The sequence below is a fragment of the Ornithorhynchus anatinus genome, chromosome 1 (assembly GCF_004115215.2).
Source record: "Ornithorhynchus anatinus isolate Pmale09 chromosome 1, mOrnAna1.pri.v4, whole genome shotgun sequence".
NCBI lineage: Eukaryota > Metazoa > Chordata > Mammalia > Monotremata > Ornithorhynchidae > Ornithorhynchus > Ornithorhynchus anatinus.
The window spans coordinates 184,446,885-184,464,754 of NC_041728.1; the positions used below are offsets into that span (position 1 = coordinate 184,446,885).

Genomic DNA, 17,870 nt, shown 5'->3' on the forward strand with positions numbered 1-17,870 from the left:
ACCTGCTGCCTAATTATGGTATTTGGTAAGCGCTTACTATGTGCCAGCACTGTACTAAACGCTGGGGTGGATACAAGCAAAGCGGGTTGGACACCGTCCCTGTCCCACGTGGGGCTCACAGTCTCATTCCCCATTTTACAGATAACTGAGGGCCAGAGAATTGAAGCGACTTGCCCAGATCCACCCAGCAGACAAGTGGCAGAATCAGGATTCGAACCCACGACCTGTGGACTCCCAGGCCCTTGCTCTATCCGCTATGCCATGCCGCTTCACTACTATGAGGTGTCCTTCCCCTTGATTCTATTTATCGTGATGCTGTTGTCCTGTTTTTGTCCGTCTCCCCCGATTAGACCGTGAGCCCGTCATTGGGCAGGGATTGTCTCTATCTGTTGCCGAATTGTGTATTCCAAGCGCTTAATACAGTGCTCTGCACATAGTAAGCGCTCAATAAATACTATTGAATGAATGAATTCACTATTCTATACTATACGAGAGAAGCAGCATGGCTCAGTGGAAAGAGCCTGGGCATGGGAGTCAGAGGTCATGGGTTCTAATGCCTGTTCCGCCGCTTGTCAGCTGTGTGACCTTGGGCAAGTCACTTAACTTCTCTGTGCCTCAGTGACCTCATCTGTCAAATGGGGATGAAGACTGTGAGCCCTATGTGGGACAATCTGATGACCTTGTATCTATCCCAGTGCATAGAACAGTGCTTGGCCCATAGTAAGCACTTAACAGATACTAACGTTATTACTTTTCACTGTGGTAACAATAATAATAATAATGTTGGTATTTGTTAAGCGCTTACTATGTGCAGAGCACTGTTCTAGGCGCTGGAGTAGATGCAGGGTAATCAGGTTGTCCCACGTGAGGCTCACAGTTAATCCCCATTTTACAGATGAGGGAACTGAGGCCCAGAGAAGTTAAGTGACTCGCCCACAGTCACACAGTTGACAAGTGGCAGAGCCGGGATTCAAACCCATGACCTCTGACTCCCAAGCCCGGGCTCTTTCCTCTGAGCCACACTGCTCTAGAAACAAGGTAGTCAATTGGACACAGTTCATGTCTCACATAGGGCTCACAGTCTTAGTCCCTATTTTAGAGAGGAGGAAACTGAGGCACAGGGGAGTGAAATGACTTGCCCAAGATCACACCGCAGACCAGTGGTGGAGCCTGGATTCGAATCCAGACCTTTGCTCTATCCATTAGGCCAGGCTGCCTCTTCTTCCTCTTCCCCTCTCCCTCCTTTCTCTCCTCTTCCTCCCTCTCTTCCCCCATCTTGCCCCTGACTTTCTCGTCACCGTGATGTGGTCTACAATGTCTACGGGCGACACCGCCGGCTCCCTGCCTCACAGACCCCTAACCTCCGCGTTATCCTTGACTCATCTCTCTCATTCAACCCACATATCCAATGTCATCAAATCCTGTCGGGTCCACTTTCCACATCCCTAAAATCCGCCCTTTCCTCTCCACCCAAACTCCTCCCGCGTTAATCCAAACACTCGTCCTCTCCCGCCTTGATGACTGTATGAGCCTCCTCCCTGACCTCCCTGCCTCCCGTCTCTCCCCGCTCCGGTCCAGACTTCACTCTGCTGCCCCGATCGATCATTTTTCTACCAAACCGTTCAGTCCACGTCTCCCCACTCCTCAAGACCCTCCGGTGTTTGCCCGTCCACCTCCGCGTCAAACAGAAACTCCTCACCAATGCTTTTAAAGGCCTCCATCAGCTCTCTCCCTCTCACCTGGGTCCCACCTCCCAGCGCTAAATCCAGTGCTCTGCACAGAGTAAGTGCTTCTAGACTGTGAGCCCGTTGTGGGCAGGGATGGTCTCTATCTGTTGCCGAATTGGACTTTCCAAGCGCTTAGTCCAGTGCTCTACACACAGCAAGCGTTCAGTAAATACGATCGGATGAATAAATCCTAGATTTCCATTACCCTAATACCAATTTACGCACCGTACCCCGATCTCATCTATCTCACCGCCGACCCCTCCCCCGCATCCTGCCTCTTACCTGGAACTCCCCCACCCCCTTCCTATCTGACAGACCACCCTTCTCCCCATCTTTGAAACCGTCCTAAAATCACACCTCCTCCAAGAGGCCTTCCCAGACGAAGCCCTCATTTTCCCTTTTCCCTCTCCTTTCTGCGTTGCTTTTGCACTAGGATTTGTAGCCTCTAAGCACAGAAACCCTTCAGCACTGGCTTTAGAGCTCTCAATCCTCTTGCCTCCTCCTACCTGATTAGTTTGTATCTACCCCTGAGCTTAGTACAGTGCCTGGCACATAGTAAGCGCTTAACAAATCCCACAATTATCATTATTATTATTAATTACCTCACCTTACCTCTCTCCTATTACAACCCAGCCCGCACACTCCGCTCCTCTAATGCCAACCTCCTCCCCGGGCCTCCAGCTCGCCCGTCCCGCCGCCCACCCCCGGCCCACGTCCCGCCTCCGGCCCGGAACGCCCTCCCTCCTCAAATCCCACAGACAATTCCTCTTCCCGCCTTCACAGCCTTATTGAAGGCCCACCTCCTCCGGGAAGCCTTCCCTGACTAAGCCCCGCTTTTCCTCATCTCCCACTCCCTTCTGCGTCACCCTGACTCGCTCCCTTTCTTCATCCCCCCTCCCAGCCCCACAGCACTTGTGTATATGTGTATGCCTGTATGTATTTATTATTCTATTCATTTTATTAATGATGTGTATGTATCTATTATTCTATCTATTTATCTTGATGTTATTGATGCCTGTCTATTTGTTATGTTTTGTTGTCTGTCTCCCCGCTTCTAGACTGGGAGCCCATTGTTGGATAGGGATTGTCTCTACTTGTTGCCTAATTGCACTTTACAAAGAAGCAGTGTGGCTCCGTGGAAAGAGCCCAGGCTTGGGAGTCAGAGGTGGTGGGTTCTAATCCTGGCTCCATCACTTGTCTGCTGTGTGACCTTGGGCAAGTCACTTCACTTCTCTGGGCCTCCGTGACCTCGTCTGTGAAAATGGGGATTAAAAAATGTAAGCCCCAAAGTGGGACAATCTGATTCCCCTGTGTCTACCCCAGCGCTTAGAACAGTGCTCTGCACATAGTAAGCGCTTAACGAATACCATAATTATTATTACTTACAAAGCACTTAGTATAGAACTCTGCACATAATAAGTGCTCAATAAATACGATCGAATAAATGAATGAATTTACGTCCATAGCTGTAATTTTATTCATTTCTAATAATGCCCGTCTCCCCCTCTGGCTATCAGCTCGTTATGGGCAGGGAGTGTGTCTGTTTATTCTTATACTGTACCAAGCGCTTAGTACAGTGCTCTGCACAGGGTATTCATTCATTCAATCATATTAATTGAACGCTTACTGTGTGCAGAGCACTGTACTAAGCGCTTGGAAAGTACAATTCGGCAACAGAGAGAGATTATCCCTACCCAACACCGGGCTCACAGGTAAGTATTCAGTAAATATGACTGACTTGATCCTCATCTCAGCCCCTCAGCACATTATGTCCAGATCCTTATTCTCTGTCATTTCCCTCGTCTGTAATTTATTTTAATTTCTGCCTGCCCCTGTAGACTGCGAGCTCCTGGTGGGCAGGGATCGTGTCTGCCCATTCTTGGCCTCTCCCGACCACTCAGTACAGTGTTCTGCAGCCCAGTAAGCGCGCGTGCAGTGTAATCCAGCGAAACGAGCCCAGGCCTGGGGGTTGGAGAACCGGTATTCTATTCCTGGAATTGGCACTGCTCTGCTGTGTGATCTGGGGGAAGTCACTTCACTTCTCTGGGCCTCGGTTTCCTTATCGGTAAAATGGGGGTTCAATCCCTGTTCTCCCTCCTACGTCGAGCTGTGAGCCCCAGGTGGGACGGAGACCGTATAATAATAATAATGATGATGATGCTGATGGTATTTGTTAAACACTTACTAAGTGCCAAGCACTGTTCTAAGCGCTGGGATAGATACAAGGTAATCAGGTTGTCCCATGTGGGGCTCACAGTCTTAATCCCCATTTTAAAGTTGAGGGAACTGAGGCCCAGAGAAGTCACCCAGCTGACAAGTGGAAGAGCCGGGATTAGAACCCACGACCTGTGACTCCCAAGCCCGGGCTCTTCCCGCTACGCCGTGCTGCTTCTCACTAAGCCGACCTTCTTCTCATGTATCCACCTCAGTGCTTAGCACAGTGCCCGGCTCAGTGAAAACTGTCTACCCTCCCCTTCCCCTCTCTCCCCTCCCCATCCTAAAGCAAGCGCTTAATCATGATGAGGAGGAGGAGGATGGTTGAGAAGCAGCAGGGTGTACTGGGTAGAGCCCGGGCCTGGAAGTCAGGAAGTCATGGGTTCTAATCCTGGTTCCGCCACTTGTCCGCCTTGTGACCTTGGGCCAGTCACTTCCCTTCTCTGGGCCTCAGTTCCCTCATCTGTAAAATGGAGATGGAGATGGTGACCCCCACTCGGGATGGGGACTGGGGAAGCAGCGTGGCTCAGTGGAAAAGAGCGTGGGCTTCGGAGTCAGAGGTCATGAGTTCGACTCCCGGCTCCGCCACTTGTCGGTTACGTGACCCTGGGCCCAGTCGCCTCGCTTCCCTGGGCCTCAGTTCCCTCATCTGTAAAATGGGGATGGGGACGGTGAGCCCCACTTGAGACGGGGACTGTGTCCAACCCCATTTGCTTGTCTCCACCCCAGCGCTTAGCACTGTGCCTGGCACGCAGTAAGCGCTTATCAAATACCATCATCATCATTATTATTATTTACTAAGCGCTTACTATTACTTATTACTAAATCCCTGCTGCCGCCCCCTTCCACCCCCTCACCGCAGGTATGTCCCGAACCCACAGCTTGACCCCTCCCACCTTTGACCTCGCCCACCTTTGACCCCTCCCACCTCTGACCCCCGCCCCTCAGGTCACACCCCTAGGGGTGGGTGTCCCTGTGTGCAGAACACTGTACTAAGCGCTTGGGAAAGGACGACGCCACCACAAACGGGACGCATTCCCTGCTCGCTTGTACGAATGGGATTTTAATTATGGTATTTGTTAAGCGCTTCCTGGGTGTCAAACACTGTTCTAAGGGCTGGGGTGGATTCCAGTTCGTCAGGTTGGACACGGTCCCTGTCCCCCAGGGGACTCACAGTCTGAGCAGGAGGGGTGGGTGGGTGTCGGGGGGTGTGAATGTGTGTTTGTGGGTGTTTATCGGGTCTCCCCATCAGACTGGCAGCCCCCCCACCCCATCCCCAGGGCAAGGCCTGTGTCTCCTCCTCCCCCTCTTCTCTCCCAGCGCCCAGCACAGTGTGTTGTGTGTGTATGTTTGGTATGTGTGTGTGTGTATGGGTGTGTGTATGTCTGTGTCTGGCCTCCCCATCAGACTTCAGCCTCCCCAACGCCGCCAACAGGGACTGTGTCTCCTCCTTCTGTCCTCCCCAGCGTCCAGCACAGCGTGTGCGTGTCTGTGTCTGCATCCGGTCTCCCCTCGGAGAATCAGCCTGGCTTAGTGGGTAAAGCCCGGGCCTGGGAGTCAGAAGGCCCTGGGTTCTAATCCCGGCTCCACCTCTTGTCTGATGTGTGACCTCGGGTAAGTCACTTCACTTCTCTGGGCCTCAGTTCCCTCATCTGTCAGATGGGGATTCAGAGTGTCAGAGCCCTATGCGGGACAGGGACTGGGTCCAACTTCATATCTACGCCGGTCCTTGGACCCAAGCGCGTAAGCGCTTACCAAGTACCACAGTTATTCTTATTATTCGAGAAGCAGCGTGGCCTAGTGGCTAGAGCCCGGGCCTGGGAGTCAGAAGGTCATGGGTTCTAATCCCAGTTCTTCCACTCGTCTGTTGTGTGACCTTAAGCCGGTCACTTAACCTCTCTGGGCCTCAGTTCTCTCGTCTGTAAAGCAGAGATTAAGATTGTGAGCCCTATGTGGGACAGGGACTGTGTCCAACCCGATTACCTTATATCTAAGCCAGCACTTAGAACAGTGCCTGGCACATAGTAAGCGCTTAACAAATATCATCATTATTGTTATCATTCCCTAGAGAATCAGCGTGGCTCAATGGAAAGAGCCCGGGTTTGGGAGTCAGAGATTGGAGGTTCTAATCCCGCCTCCACCACTTAATAACAATAATGATGATATTTGTTAAGCGCTTACTATGTGCCAGGCACTGTACTGAGCGCTGGGGGAGATAGAAGCAAATCGGGTTGGACACGGTCCCTGTCCCACATGAGGCTGTCAGTCTCCATCCCCATTTTCCAGATGAGGGAACTGAGGCCCAGAGGAGCAAAGCGACTGGCCCAAGGTCCCACGGCAGACGATTGGCCCAGCCGGGATCAGTGGCCGAGCCGCCGCTTGTCCGCTGGGTGACTGTGAGCAAGTCGCTTCACTTCTCTGAGCCTCCGTGACCTCATCTGTCAAATGGGGATGAATACTGTGAACCCCAAGAGGGGACAACCTGATGACCTTGCATCTCCCCCAGCGCTTAGCACAGTGCTTGGCGCAGAGTAAGGACTTAACAAATACTATTATTCTTAAATGCCGTCATCATTATTCTTATGCTCATTATTATTCAGACTTCAGGGCGTGAAGAGGTCGGAGGTGGAGAATTCTTTCCGGGCCCCCAGGCTGGGGAATCCTCGGGGGGAATAAAGAGAAGGATGAGGAGGGGGGCAACTAATCCCGGCTCTGCCGCTTGCCAGCTGTGTGACTTTGGGCAAATCACTTCACTTCTCTGTGCCTCAGTTCCCTCATCTGTCAAATGGGGATGAAGACTGGGAGCTCCATGTGGGACATCCTGATGACCTTGTATCCCCCCCCCCCCCAGCGCTTAGAACAGTGCCTTGCACATAGTAAGCGCTTACAGCATGGCTTAGTGGAAAGGGCCCGGGCTTGGGAGTCAGAGGTCATGGGTTCAAATCCCAGCTCCGCCCCTTGTCAGCTGTGTGACTTTGGGCAAGTCATTTCACTTCTCTGGGCCTCAGTCACCTCATCTGTCAAATGGGGATGGAGACCGTGAGCCTCACGTGGGACAACCTGATGATCTTGTATTCATTCATTCATTCATTCATTCATTCAATAGTATTTATTGAGCGCTTACTATGTGCAGAGCACTGTACTAAGCTTTTGGGATGTACGATTGGGCCACAGATAGCACTTAGAATAGTGTTTGGCACCTAGTAAGCGCTTAACAAATATCGACATTATTATTCTCCGGGCCTCGGTGACCTCGTCTGTCAAATGGGGAAGGAGACCGCGGGCCCCACGGGGGACAAACTGATGACCCCGTATCTCCCCCAGCGCTTAGAACAGTGCTCGGCGCATAGTAAGCGCTTAACGAACACCGACATTATCATCCTCGGGGCCTCGGCGACCTCGTCTGTCAAATGGGGATGGAGCCCGCGAGTCCCACGGGGGGCAACCTGATGACCTCGTATCCCCCCAGCGCTGAGGACGGTGTTCGGCGCATAGTAAGCGCTTAATAGTAATGATGTTGGTATTTGTTCAGCGCCGAGCACCAACATCATTATTATTAAGCGCTTACTATGCGCCCAACACCGTTCTCAGCGCTGGGGGAGATCCGGGGTCATCAGGGCGTCCCACGCGAAGCTCCCGGTTAATCCCCATTTTCCAGAGGAGGGAACTGAGGCCCAGAGAAGTGAAGTGACCGGCCCACAGTCCCACAGGGGCAGAGCCGGACTACGGGGAGCATTATTAGAAGCGCTTAGTAGAGTGCGGGGGCGGCCCCGGCTCCTGCTCCTCCTGCTGCCGCTCCTCCTCCGGGGAGGAGGCCGGGCCGGGCCGGGCCGGGCCGGGTCTGGCCGGGCCGCAGCGCTTAGAGGGCGGTGCGAGCGTGGGATGTGGGGGTCGGGGGTCGGGGGGTGGCGGGGGGCGCGGGAGGTGGCGTGGCGGGCGCTGGCCGTGGTGGGCCCGGCCGTGGCGGCGGGGGTCCTGGGCGCCGGGGCCGGCTGGCTGGTCCTGGCCGCCGGCCTGGGGCTCTGGTGGCGGCGGACCCGGCGGGGGAAGAGCAGCCGCCTCCGCGCGGCCCTCCGGCCCCCGCCGCCCCCCGACCGGCTCCGCGGCGATGGGCGGCAGCTCCACGCCTCGGTGAGTCCGGGGACCCCGGGGGAGAGGGGATCCGGGCGGGGATCCCTGCCCCCGCACAGGGGAGGGGGCCTCCAGGGGCTGCGGGGGGGGGGGGGGGCCTGGGGAAGCCCGAGGGCTCGGGGGAAGGGAGGGGCGCCCGGGGAGCCCCCGGGGCCCTGGAGAGGGGAGGGGGCCTCCAGGGGCTGCAGGGGGGCTCCGGGGAAGCCCGGGTCTCAGGGGGAAGTAGGGGCGCACGGGGGAACGGCTGGGCCGTGGAGAGGGGAGGAGGTCACCGGGGGCTGCAGGGGGGGCCTGGGGAAGCCCGGGGGCTCGGGGGAAGGGAGGGGCACAAGGGGAGACCCCCCGGGCCGTGGAGAGGGGAGGAGGTCCCCGGAGGCGCCTGGGGAAGCCCGGGGGCTCAGCGGGAAGGAGGGGCGCACGGGGGGACCCCTGGACCTTGTAGAGGGGAGGGGGCTCACGGGGAGCCCCCTGGGCCGTGGAGAGGGGAGGAGGTCACAGGGGACTGCAGGGGGCCTGGGGAACCCCCGGGCCTCAGGGGGCGGGAGGGGCGCACGGGGAGACCCCTCTGCCACGGAGAGGGGAGGGGGCGCACGGGGGGCCGCGGGGGGGCCTGGGGAACCCTAGTGCCTCGGGAGGCGGGAAGGGCATAAGGGGAGACCCCTGTGCTATGGAGAGGGGAGGAGGTCACCGGTGGCCGCAGGGGGGACTGGAGAACCCCGGGGTCTCGGGGGGAAGGGAGGGGCACAAGGGGAAACCCCTGTGCCACGGAAAAGGGAGGGGGTCTCGAGGGGCTGCAGAGGGGTGCACGGGGAGCCCACTGGGCCATGGAGGGGGAGGGGGCTGCGGGGGGCTGAGGTTGGAGCCTGGGGAGCCCCCTGGGCCACGGAGAGGGAAGGAGGCCTCGAGAGGCTGCAGGGGGATCTGGGGAACCCCCGTGCCTCGGGGGGCGGGAGGGGGTCACGGGGAAGCCCCCTGTGCTATGGGGCTGTGGGGAGCTGAGGGGCCACACGGGGATATTTCTGTGCCATAGAGGGGGCCTCGGTGGGCCGCAGGGGGCATGGGGAAACCCTGACATCTCGTGGGGAGGGAAGGGTGCGTGGGGGAAACCCCTGTGCCATGCAGAGGGCAGGCGGCCGAGGTGGGGACAGGAGGGGTGCAAGGAGAGATCCCTCAGCCATGGAAAGGTGAGGGGCCTGCGGGGGGTCTGGGGAACCCCGGGTTCTCTGAGGGGGTGGGGCGCACGGGGAGGGATGTGCCAGGGGACACCCGGGGGTCAGAGGTCAGGCGGGGAGGGGGCAGAAGCCCCTCCGGGTCCAGCCGCCTCGCGGGCCAGCGCCGCACAAGGGCGAACACGTGCCGGCCGGCTCTGGGCCATGGGCCGCGGGCCACGGGCCAGGGGAGACAGGTGCCGGTCCAGGGTGCGGTTGATGGGTGACGGGCGGCGGGCGGGGGTGGCGGATGCGGGCCGGGCCCAGGAGGCCGCTGGATTTCCCAACCAAATTCCTGGGGCTCAGTGTCAAGGCCGGGAGGCGGGGTTCCCGTAGGCCTCACACACATGCCTTCGCCGTGAGCTGGCCCGTGTCCTCCTCCTCCTTTTCCTTCTCCTTCTCCTCTTCTTCCTCCTCCTCTTCCTTCTCCTCCTCCTCCTATTCTCATTCCTCGGCCTCTTCTTCCTCCTCCTCCTTCTACTCTCATTCTTCATCCTCTTTTTCTTCCTCCTCCTACTCTCATTCCTCAGCCTTTTTTTCCTCCTCCTCCTTCTACTCTCATTCTTCATCCTCTTTTTCTTCCTCCTTCTCTTTCTCCTCCCCTCATCCCTCTTCCTCCTCCTCCTTCTCTTCCTCCTCCTCTCATTCCCCCTTCTCCTCCTCTTCCTCCTCTTCTTCTTCTTCCTCTCCTCTTCTTCCCAAACTCGTTCCTCCTCCTCGGCCTCCTTTTTCTCCTCCTCAGTCTCCTCTTTTCCTCGACCTTCTCTTTGTTCTCCTCGACCTCCTCTTTCTCCTCCTCAGCCTTCTCTTTTTTCTCCTTGACCTCTTCTTTCTCCTCCTCGGCCTCCTCTTTCCCCTCCTCAGCCGCCTCTTTCTCCTCTTCGGCCTCCTCTTTCTCCTCCTCGGCCTCCTCTTTCCCTTTTCGGCCTCCTCTTTCCCCTCCTCGGCCTCCTTTCTCCTCCTCGGCCTCCCCTTCCCCTCCTCGGCCTCCTCTTTCTCCTCCCCAGCCTCCTCGTCCCCCACTCTCCCGTCTTCCCTCCGCATCTCTGACCAGAGCACGGGGTCGGGGCGGCCGGTGGTCAGTGGGAGCCGGAGGGCTAGTCTCTGAGCCTGGGAGGCCGCGGGGCTAGAGCTGTGGAGGTCCCAAGAGGACCAGCAGGAAGACTAGAGGTGTTTAATGAGCATCCACAAAGCAAGGGCCCTGTACTGAGCGCCAGAGCATGTTAGCCCTGGTTTCGGGTCCCGACGGCTAGACTGGACGGGGCTGCGGGAGGAGGAGAACTGGGCAGACACGATCCAGCCCTCAGGGAGCCCCCGGTGTAGACGGGATGGGCATGATCCTGCCCTCGGCGAGCCCCCGGCCTAGACAGGACATATAAGCTGTGCTTTCCCGTGGTGTAGACAGGATGGACCCGGTCCTGCCCTCAGAGAGACCTCCCGCTGTATTCATTCATTCAGGTGTATTTATTGAGTCCTTACTGTGTGCAGAGCACTGTACTAAGTGCTTGGGAGAGGACAATACAACAGTAAACAAACACATTCCCTGCCCACCACGGGGTTACAGTCTAGAGGGGGTGACAGATGTGACTAGAAATAAATAAATGAGGGATGTGGACATAGGTGCCGTGGGGCTGCGAGGAGGGGGATGAATAAAGGGAGCAAGTTGGGGCGACGCAGAAGAGAAGGGGGGGGTTTAGTCAGGGAAGGCCTCTTGGAGGAGATGAACCTTCAGAAGGCTTTGATGGAGGGGAGAGTTATTGTCCGTGCGGTTTGAGGAGGGAGGCCGTTCCAGGCCAGAGGCGGGACGGGGGCCAGGGGTCGGCGGCGAGATCGAGGCACAGTGAGAAGCTTAGCTACATTAGAGGAGCGATGTGAGCTCGTTGTGGGTGGGAAATGTTTCTATTTGTTATTGTATTGTCCTCTCCCAAGCGCTTAGTACAGTGCTTTGCACACGGTAAGCGCTCAGTAAATGTAATTGAATGAAGTGTACGGGCTGGGGTTGTAGAAGGAGAGAAGCGAGGTGAGGTGTAGACAGGATGGACACTGTCCCGACCTTGGGGAGCTCCTAGCACGGACAGGACATACACAGCCGTGTTCTCGGGGAGCCCACGGTGTAGACGGGACGTATCCCAGCCCGCCCTCGGGAGCTTCCGGTGTAGACGAGATATATCCAGCTCAGCCTTTGGGGGCCTCCAGTGAAGATGAGATTCATTCAGTTGTATTCGCTGAGTGCTTACTGGGTGCAAAGCAGTGTACTAAGCACTGGGGAGAGGACTCTACAGCGATAAACGGACACATTCCGCAGCTGGCCCTGCCCTCGGAGACCCCCAGTGTTGAATGTGAGCGCTGAAAGACAGTGAGGAGTTGCAGATGACCTCAAGTTGTGGGCTTCTGGGCCGGGGAGGATGGTGTTGTCCACTGAGATGGAAAAGCCAGGGAGGACAGGGTTCAGGAGGGAAGAAGGGGCATGTTGAGTTTGAGGTGCCGCCAGGTTATTCATTCGTTCATTCATTTGATTTTATCGATTAAGCGCTTACCGTGCGCCCAGCACCGTACTATGAGTTCAATGCAGCAATAAACAGTGACATTCCCTATCCAAAGTGAGCTCACAGTCTAGAGCCGGGGGAGACAGACATCAATACAAATAAATAAAATGACAGCTCTGGACATAAGTGCTGTAAGGCTGGGGAAGAGGGGAAGAGCAAAGGGAGCAAGTCAGGGCGACGCGGAAGGGAATGGGAGTTGAGGAAAAGGGGGGCCTAATCTGGGAAAGCCTCTTGGAGGAGATGGGCCTTTAATAAGGCTTTGAAGAGGGGGGAGAATGATTGTCCGTGGGATTGGAGGAGGGAGGGGGTTCCAGGCCAGAGGCGGGACGGGGGGCCGGGGTCGGCGGCGGGACGGGCGAGCTGGAGGCCCGGGGAGGAGGTGAACGGCAGCGGAGGAGCGGAGTGTGCCGGCTGGGGGGCGGGAGGAGGACAGAAGGGAGGAGAGGTAGGAGGGGCGAGGGGACGGACGGCTTTAAAGCCAACGGTGAGGAGTTTTTGTTTGTTGTGGAGGTGGATGGGCAACCACTGGAGATTTTTGAGGAGGGGGGTGACATGTCCTGAGGACATCTGAGTGGAGACATCCTGGAGGCCGAAGGAGGTGCAGAGTTGGGTGAGGGGCTTGCAGGAGGGAGGAGGAAGCCTAGCGAGGAAGATTTGGGAGTCACCGCGGAGAAGTGTCTACTTTCATTCATTCTGTCATTCAGTCATACTTATTGAGCGTTTCCTGTGCAGAGCACTGTAGTATTGTCCTCTCTCAAATGCTCAGGCCAGTGCGCTGCACACTGTAGAGTGTATGTAAGCTCTTCGAAGGCAGGGACCATGTCTAAGAATTGTACTGGACTCCCCCAAGCGCCCAGTACAGTGTTCTGTTCACCGTGGACTCTCGGCTCCTTGAGGGCAGGGATCTTGTCTATTAACTTCTGTCCTCTTCCCAAGGGCGAGGAGGAGAACCAGGAGAGGACAGAGTCAGTGAAGCCGAGGTCGGATAACGTTTCCAGGAGAAGGGGGTGGCCCACAGTGTCCAAAGCAGCTGAGGGGTCGAGGAGGATCAGGCTAATAATTGTGGTATTTGTTAAACGTTTATTACGTGCCAAGCACTGGGGAAGATGCAACCAAATCGGGTCGGACAAAAGTCCCCTGTCCCACGTGGGGCTCACGGTCTTAATCCCCATTTACGGATGAGGTGACTGAGGCCCGGAGAAGTAAAGTGACTCGCCCAAGGTCACACAGCAGACAAGCGGCGAAGCCGGAATTAGAACCCCTGACCTTCTGACTCCAAGGCCTATGCTCTATCCACAGCGCCCTGCTGCTTCTCATGGAGTATTCATTCATTCAGTAGTACTTACTGAGCGCTTACTATGTGGAGAGCACTGTACTAAGCGCTTGGAATGGACAAATCGGTACAATTGTACAAATGGAGTAGAGGCCATTGGATTGGGTGAGAAGAAACAGCGTGGCCTAGTGCTTAGTGACCCAGCAGCCTAGCGCTTAGTAATAATAATAATATTGATATTTGTTAAGCATTATTATGTGCCGAGCACTGTTCTAAGCTCTGGGGGAGATACAGGGGGATCAGGTTGTCCCACGTGAGGCTCACAGTTAACCCCCATTTTACAGATGAGGTAACTGAGGCACAGAGAAGTGAAGTGACTTGCCCACAGTCACCCAGCTGACAAGTGGCGGAGCCGGGATTCGAACCCATGACCTCTGACTCCCAAGCCCGGGCTCTTTCCACCGAGCCACGCTGCTTCTCTAACAGTTCTTGACACATAGTAGTGTGCTTTACCAATTATCGCTATCACTCTCAGTGAAAGACCCCCAGACCGGAGAGTCAGAAGCCCCAGGTTCTACCCCCGGCTCCCCCATTAGTCTGTTGTGTGACCTTGGGCAAGTCCCTTCGCTTCTCTGGGCCTCAGTTACCTCCTCTGTCAAATGGGGATTCGATACCTGTTCTCTTTCCTCCTTAGACCGTGAGTCCCCCCTCCCTTTTTTTAATGGTATTTTTAAAATCAATCAATCCAAGGTATTTATTGAGCATTTACTGTGTGCAGAGCCCTGGGTGCCGGGCTCTGTACTAAGCTCTGGGGTAGAGACAAGATAATCAGGTTGGAAACAATCCTTGTCCCCCAATTAGACTGTAAGCCCGTCAAAGGGACAGGCTTACAGGCAGGCAGGGACTGTATCTGTTACCGATTTGTCCATTCCAAGCGCTTAGTACAGTGCTCTGCACATAGTAAGCGCTCAATAAATACTATTGAATGAATTGAATGAATAAGGCTTACAGCTCTAATCCGCTTTTTACAGCTGAGGTAACTAAAGCCCAGAGAAGTGAAATGACTTGTCCGAGGTCATACAGCAGACGAGTGGCGGAGCTGGGATTAGAACCCAGGTCCTTCTGTCTACCAGACCCACACTCTTTCCACTAGGCCGCTAGCCTGCAAAAGACCCGATTAATCTTTTTTTGAATGCAGTCCCTAATAATAATAATGTTGTTATTTGTTTGTTAAGCGCCTACTACGTGCGGAGCGCTGTTCTAAGCGCTGGGGTAGATACAGGGCCATCAGGTTGTCCCACGTGAGGCTCACGGTTAATCCCCATCTTACAGATGAGGGAACTGAGGCACAGAGAAGTGAAGTGACTCGCCCACAGTCACCCAGCTGACGAGGGGCAGAGCCGGGATAATAATGATGGTATCTGTTAAACAGTTACTATGTGCCAAGCACTCTTCTAAACACTGGGGTAGATACGAGCCAATCAAGTCGTCCCACCTGGGGCTCACGGTCTTCATCCCCATTTTCCAGATGAGGTAACTGAGGCACAGAGAAGTTAAGTGACTTGCCCAGGTCACACAGCTGCCAAGTAGCAGAGCCAGATAGAGAACCCACATCCTCTGGACTCCCAAGCCTGTGCTCTTTCCACTGAGCCGCGATGCTTCTCACAGTACGTCGCTTGCACATAGTAGATGCATACCAAGTACCCCAGATTATTACTATTACTATTATTATTATTAGAGGAAGTTGAGGCAGAGGTAGTAAAATGGGGATCCAATCCCTGTTCTCCCTCTCCCTTAAACTGGAAGCCCCACGGAGGACAGGGACTCTGTCCGACCTGATTATTTTGCATCCACCCTGGCGTTCAGAACAGTGGTGGTACATAGTACATAGTACATAGTACACAGTGGTGCTTAGAGAAGCAGCGTGGCTCAGTGGAAAGAGCACGGGCTTTGGAGTCAGGGCTCATGAGTTCGAATCCCGGCTCTGCCACTTGTCGGCTGTGTGACTGTGGGCAAGTCACTTCACTTCTCTGGGCCTCAGTTCCCTCATCTGGAAAATGGGGATGAAGACTGTGAGCCCCACGTGGGACAACCTGATTCCCCTATGTCTACCCCAGCGCTTAGAACAGCGCTCGGCGCATAGTAAGCGCTTAACAAATACCAACATTATTATTAACATTATTAGTAAGTGCTTAACCAAGATTATTATTATTATTACAATCAATACAAAGCTTCAGCTCCTAAAAGGCCACTCCTTCCCGACTCAGTCGACGACTCCTCCAGTGGTCGCCCGTCCACCTCCCCACCAAACAGAAACCCGTCGCCGTCGGCTTTCAGGCCGTCCATCGGGTCGCCCCCTCTTCCCTCCCCGGGCCGCTCTCCTCCTCCTCCTCCGGCCCGCACGGTCCGCTCCTCTCACGCCAACCTTCTCTCTGCCCCTCCGTCTCATCTCTCTCGCCGCCGATCTCTCGCCCGCGTCCTCCCTCTGGTCAGGAACGTCCTCCCTCCTCACAGCCGACGGACGGTCGCTCCCCCCGGCTTCCATGCCCCCTGAAAAGCCCATCTCCTCCAAGAGACCTTCCTCCACGAAGCCTTGATTTCATTCAGTCGTACTTATTGAGCGCTTACTGTGTGCAGAGCAAGGAGCGTGGCTCAGTGGAAAGAGCACGGACTTGGGAGTCGGAGGTCACGGGTTCGAATCCCGGCTCCGCCCTTTGTCAGCTGTGTGACTGTGGGCGAGTCACTTCACTTCTCTGGGCCTCAGTTCCCTCATCTGTAAAATGGGGATGAAGACTGTGAGCCCCACGTGGGACAACCTGATTCCCCTGCATCTACCCCAGCGCTTAGAACAGTGCTCTGCACATAGTAAGCGCTTAACAAATACCAACATTATTATTATTATTATTACTAAGCGCTTGGAAAGTACAATTCCACAATAAAGAGAGACAATCCCTGCCCATATTTCAGTTCCTCCCACTCCCTTCCGCGTCCGCTTTGCTCCTGGGTCTGTGCCCTTTAATCACTTGCTATTCGGCCCTTCCTCAGCCCCAGAGCACTTATAATAAAATAATAATGGTGATGGTCTTTGTTAGGCGCTTACTATGTGCCAAGCACTCTTCTAAGTGCTGGGGTAGATCCAAGGTCATCAGGTTGTCTCACATGGGGCTCACAGTTTTAATCCCCGTTTTCCAGATGAGGTCACTGAGGCCCAGAGAAGTGAAGTGGCTCGCCCAAGGTCACACAACTGACAAGCGGCGGGGGCGGGATTAGAACCCACGGCCTCTGACTCCCAAGCCCGGGCTCTTTCCGCTAAGCCACGCTGCTTCTCTATATCTATGTCCTTACACTGTTCCCTATCCATAATTTAATGTTTTCCCCTCTATATTGAAAACGTCTTTGCGGAAGGAACATGTCCACCAACTCTACTGTGTTGTATATAGTGAGAAGCAGCACGGCGTTGTGGAGAAAGCCCGGGCCTGGGAGTCAGAAGGTCACGGGTTCTAATCCCGGCTCCGCCACGTCTGCTGTGTGACCTTGGGCAAGTCATTTCACTTCTCTGGGCCTCATCTGGAAAATGGGGATGGAGACTGTGAGCCCCATGTGGGACAGGGACCGTGTCCAATCCAATTTACTTGTATTCGTCGCAGTGCTTAGTAGAATGCCTGGCACAAAGTAAGAGCTTAATGAATACGACAATCATTATTATTATTATATAGCATGGGGCTCTACACCCAGTAAGTGTAAATACTATTGTTTGACTGAAAGTAAGGGGCGTGGGAGGGTCCGTGCTGGGCCACCGGGGGAGAGTCAGGGATGGAGAGGGGAGAGTCGGGGGGGGGTGGGAGGGTCCGTGCTGGGTCACCAAGGGAGAGTCAGGGATGGACAGGGGACAGTCGCGGGGGGTTGGACGGTCCGTGCTGGGTCACCGGGGGAGAATCAGGGATGGACAGGGGACAGTCGGGGGTGTGGGATGGCCTGTGCTGGGTCACCAGGGGAGAGTCAGGGATGGACAGGGGACAGCCGGGGCATTGAATGATTCATTCTGGGTTCCTGAAGAGAGTCAGGGATGGACAGGGGAGAGTCAGGGGTGTGGGACGGACCATGCTGGGTCACCGGGGAGGGTCAGGGATGGAGAGGGGACAGTCGGGGGGAGTTGGACGGTCCATGCTGGGTCACTGGGAGAGTCAGGGATGGAGAGGGGACGGTCGGGGTGTAGGATGGTCAGAGCTGGGACACCAGGGGAGAGTCAGGGATGGACAGGGGACAGTCGGGGGTGGTTGGACGGTCCATGTTGGGTCACCGGGGGAGAGTCAGGGATGGAGAGGGGACGGTCAGGGGTGTGGGATGGACAGCGCTGGGTCACCGGGGAGGGTCAGGGATGGACAGGGGACGGTCGGGGGGTGGTTGGATCGTCCGTGCTGGGTCACCGGGGGAGAGTCAGCTAGTCGATGGTATTTATAGAGAGCTTATTATGCTCAGATCGCTGTACTAAGTGCTAGGGAGAGAACAATATAACAGCGTAACAGTAATAATAATAATGCTATTTGTTAAGCGCTTACTATGTGCCAGGCACTGTACTAAGCACTGGGGTGGATACAAGCCAATCAGGTTGGACACAGTCCCTGTCCCACGTGGGGCTCACAGTCTCCATCCCCATTTTGCCGATCCCTTAACTGAGGCCCAGTGAAGTGATGTGACTTGCCCAAGGTAATGCAGACGTCAAGGGGCAGAGTCGGGATTAGAACCCATGACCGTGTGACTCCCAGGCCCG

General features: G+C 55.6%; 1 protein-coding gene across 1 annotated transcript in view; it reads left to right on the top strand.

Moving 5' to 3' along the window:
• Nucleotides 1-7,823: 7,823 nt before the first annotated feature.
• ESYT3 (extended synaptotagmin 3) overlaps nt 7,824-17,870 on the top strand; it is a 65,194-nt gene continuing 55,147 nt past the window's right edge. Inside the window, exon 1 of the mRNA XM_029063267.2 lies at nt 7,824-8,072. Coding sequence (XP_028919100.1) covers nt 7,824-8,072 — 249 coding nt within the window. The remainder of the gene's footprint in view (nt 8,073-17,870) is intronic.